This window comes from Medicago sativa, chromosome 4, assembly GCF_051527215.1.
Source record: "Medicago sativa cultivar Bolivia chromosome 4, Bolivia_mono, whole genome shotgun sequence".
NCBI lineage: Eukaryota > Viridiplantae > Streptophyta > Magnoliopsida > Fabales > Fabaceae > Medicago > Medicago sativa.
The window spans coordinates 76,762,023-76,764,198 of NC_140752.1; the positions used below are offsets into that span (position 1 = coordinate 76,762,023).

The 2,176-nt window shown below is 42.9% G+C and overlaps 1 protein-coding gene across 1 annotated transcript; it reads right to left on the reverse strand.

Moving 5' to 3' along the window:
• Positions 1 to 371: 371 nt before the first annotated feature.
• Positions 372 to 1,887, reverse strand: LOC146932060 (uncharacterized). Its single transcript, XM_085707721.1, has 4 exons — positions 1,546 to 1,887; positions 1,335 to 1,412; positions 737 to 1,280; positions 372 to 607 (listed from the first exon to the last, which is right to left on the reverse strand). Exons 1-4 carry the CDS (start codon positions 1,885 to 1,887, stop codon positions 372 to 374), a joined length of 1,200 nt encoding a protein of 399 aa, XP_085563847.1.
• Positions 1,888 to 2,176: the final 289 nt, after the last annotated feature.

Genomic DNA, 2,176 nt, shown 5'->3' on the forward strand with positions numbered 1-2,176 from the left:
CCTCCAAACCTAAAAAGTGCATCTCTGCAACAGTTTCTAATTTATTGTCAACCACCTCAAAAAGTCTACTAACACAAACTTCTAAAGTAGATCCATCAAGCCACATGTTCTTCCAAAACGATGCAGACATTCCATCCCCACCTTCATAGTAATATTACCCAACAACCACCGCTCGTCTAACATGCCACCACCCATTCTAATTTGGTTCTAATTAATTCAAAAGTATATAACCCAAAATTTCACCAAACTTATTATTTTTTGATATGCTACATATTTTTTTAATTGAATGCTTCATATTTCATATACTCGTGAGAAATGAATGGGAAAAAAGACATACCCAAACAGGCGTAACACTCGCACCGGCAGATATCTCACTCTGCAAGTATCGTATCTGAGCCATCTAGAGTAAAGATTGATCCGCTCGAATGGACATGTCTAACGGTGTAACACCCACCAAATCCAGCTGATCCAGATGCTGTCTGTATTCGTTTGGTGAAGACATACCCCTGAGCGGTAGATACATCAAGGTGTGTGGATGCTGATGGTCTCGATATCCACCCCATGCATCCCTGGCACCCATACCCCTGAAGTGTTAATACACCCAAGCCTGCAACAAAGACAACAACAAATAAATATACAAACAATCAAGACATACAGATGAATAAACATACATATTTATTTATTTATATCTGCAACAAAGATAAGTATCTTGACAGATGCTTGGTCTTGTAATGACAGACATTGTTAAGCTCCATGTACAGGTGTGCAAGGGCAGCAACTCCCCATGTATAATCAGAGACAAGCTCCAAGTGTTTGAAGTACCTCAAATAAGCAACATCCACATAGTGGGCGCTCTTGTTAGTGACGAGCGTGATACCCACCAAGTAGAGAAAATATATGCGGCGAGATTGGTCCCGCATCTGTTGCATCTCAATCAAATTACGAGCATGGTAGGCCTCATGTGCCTTCCCAAGATGCTCCTTGAAAATTCTCTTCAAGTAGCTAAATCGTGTATGTCCACCTCTTCTCTTGTCCACCTCGGTCCATGTGTCGCCCCCATCAGCCCCTAACAGCTCCATCATCATCTGAGAAGCCTCAACCTTGGGCACACTTTCATGGGACAAGAGCATACCATCAATGGGAAAATGCTTCAAACGAGACACATCATTGAGTGTCACTGTCATCTCCGCACACGGAAGATGGAAACTCGATGTCTCCTCGTGCCATCTATCCACAAATGCAAAACACAACTCGTAGTCAATCTGCCTGTAGATGGTATCCTACAGCCATGAAAGACTGGTGGCTCTCAGGCCATCACTAAACCACCGTGCTACCATCCTAGCCTTGTTTGCATCATCATGTATCACCTCTATCTTCTTCTCGTTGTTTACACATTTTAAATCATCACGCCACTGCAAAAATTAACATCAGTTTCACAATAATCAGAATAATACATGACAAAAATTAACAACAGTTTACAATCATTAAAGTTTCACAATAATAGGTGTAGTGTCTTACCACTCAATCAGCCGCCATCTTGGTAACATGAACATGGTACTTCGTCAGCACAGTCAAGTCGTGTGGGCCACCATGATAGTCATCAAGCTCCTCTAGCTCTGGCTCTGGTTGCACACGCTGCTGCTGCTCATCATCACCCACCTCCTGAGCATCATAATCACCCTCCGCCTGCACTTCCATCTCCACCTGGGGCTCGTACTCTAGCTCCTCCACCTGAGATGATCTCTTGCCATCATCACAACGTGCCCTTCCCTTGCCCCTGCCACACCGGGGCACTCTACCATTCGCTCGCAACCTCTCCAAACGCTCTCTCCTAACAGAACCATGCATTGCTTCTCCATCACCCTTGATGCGCTCAACATGTTCCATATCTGTAACATTAATAAAAGGCTAACACACAATCAACATAAATCCACAAAACTGTATAAAAAAAATATGCCTACTAGTACACTTCGGAATCCGAACTATGTTCGGATTTTATAATCCGAACACGTTCAGTGCTCAGAAAAAAATCGAACTCAAAGACTTGCATACGGAGGGAATGAGACCTAACCTTCACTTTTGTGTTTGATAAAGCTTCAAATGTGATGATTTTGAGCAAGAAACTCCAATATTGGACCAATTTGTCGGTTTCGGATTTGAGATAAGGGAGAGAGAG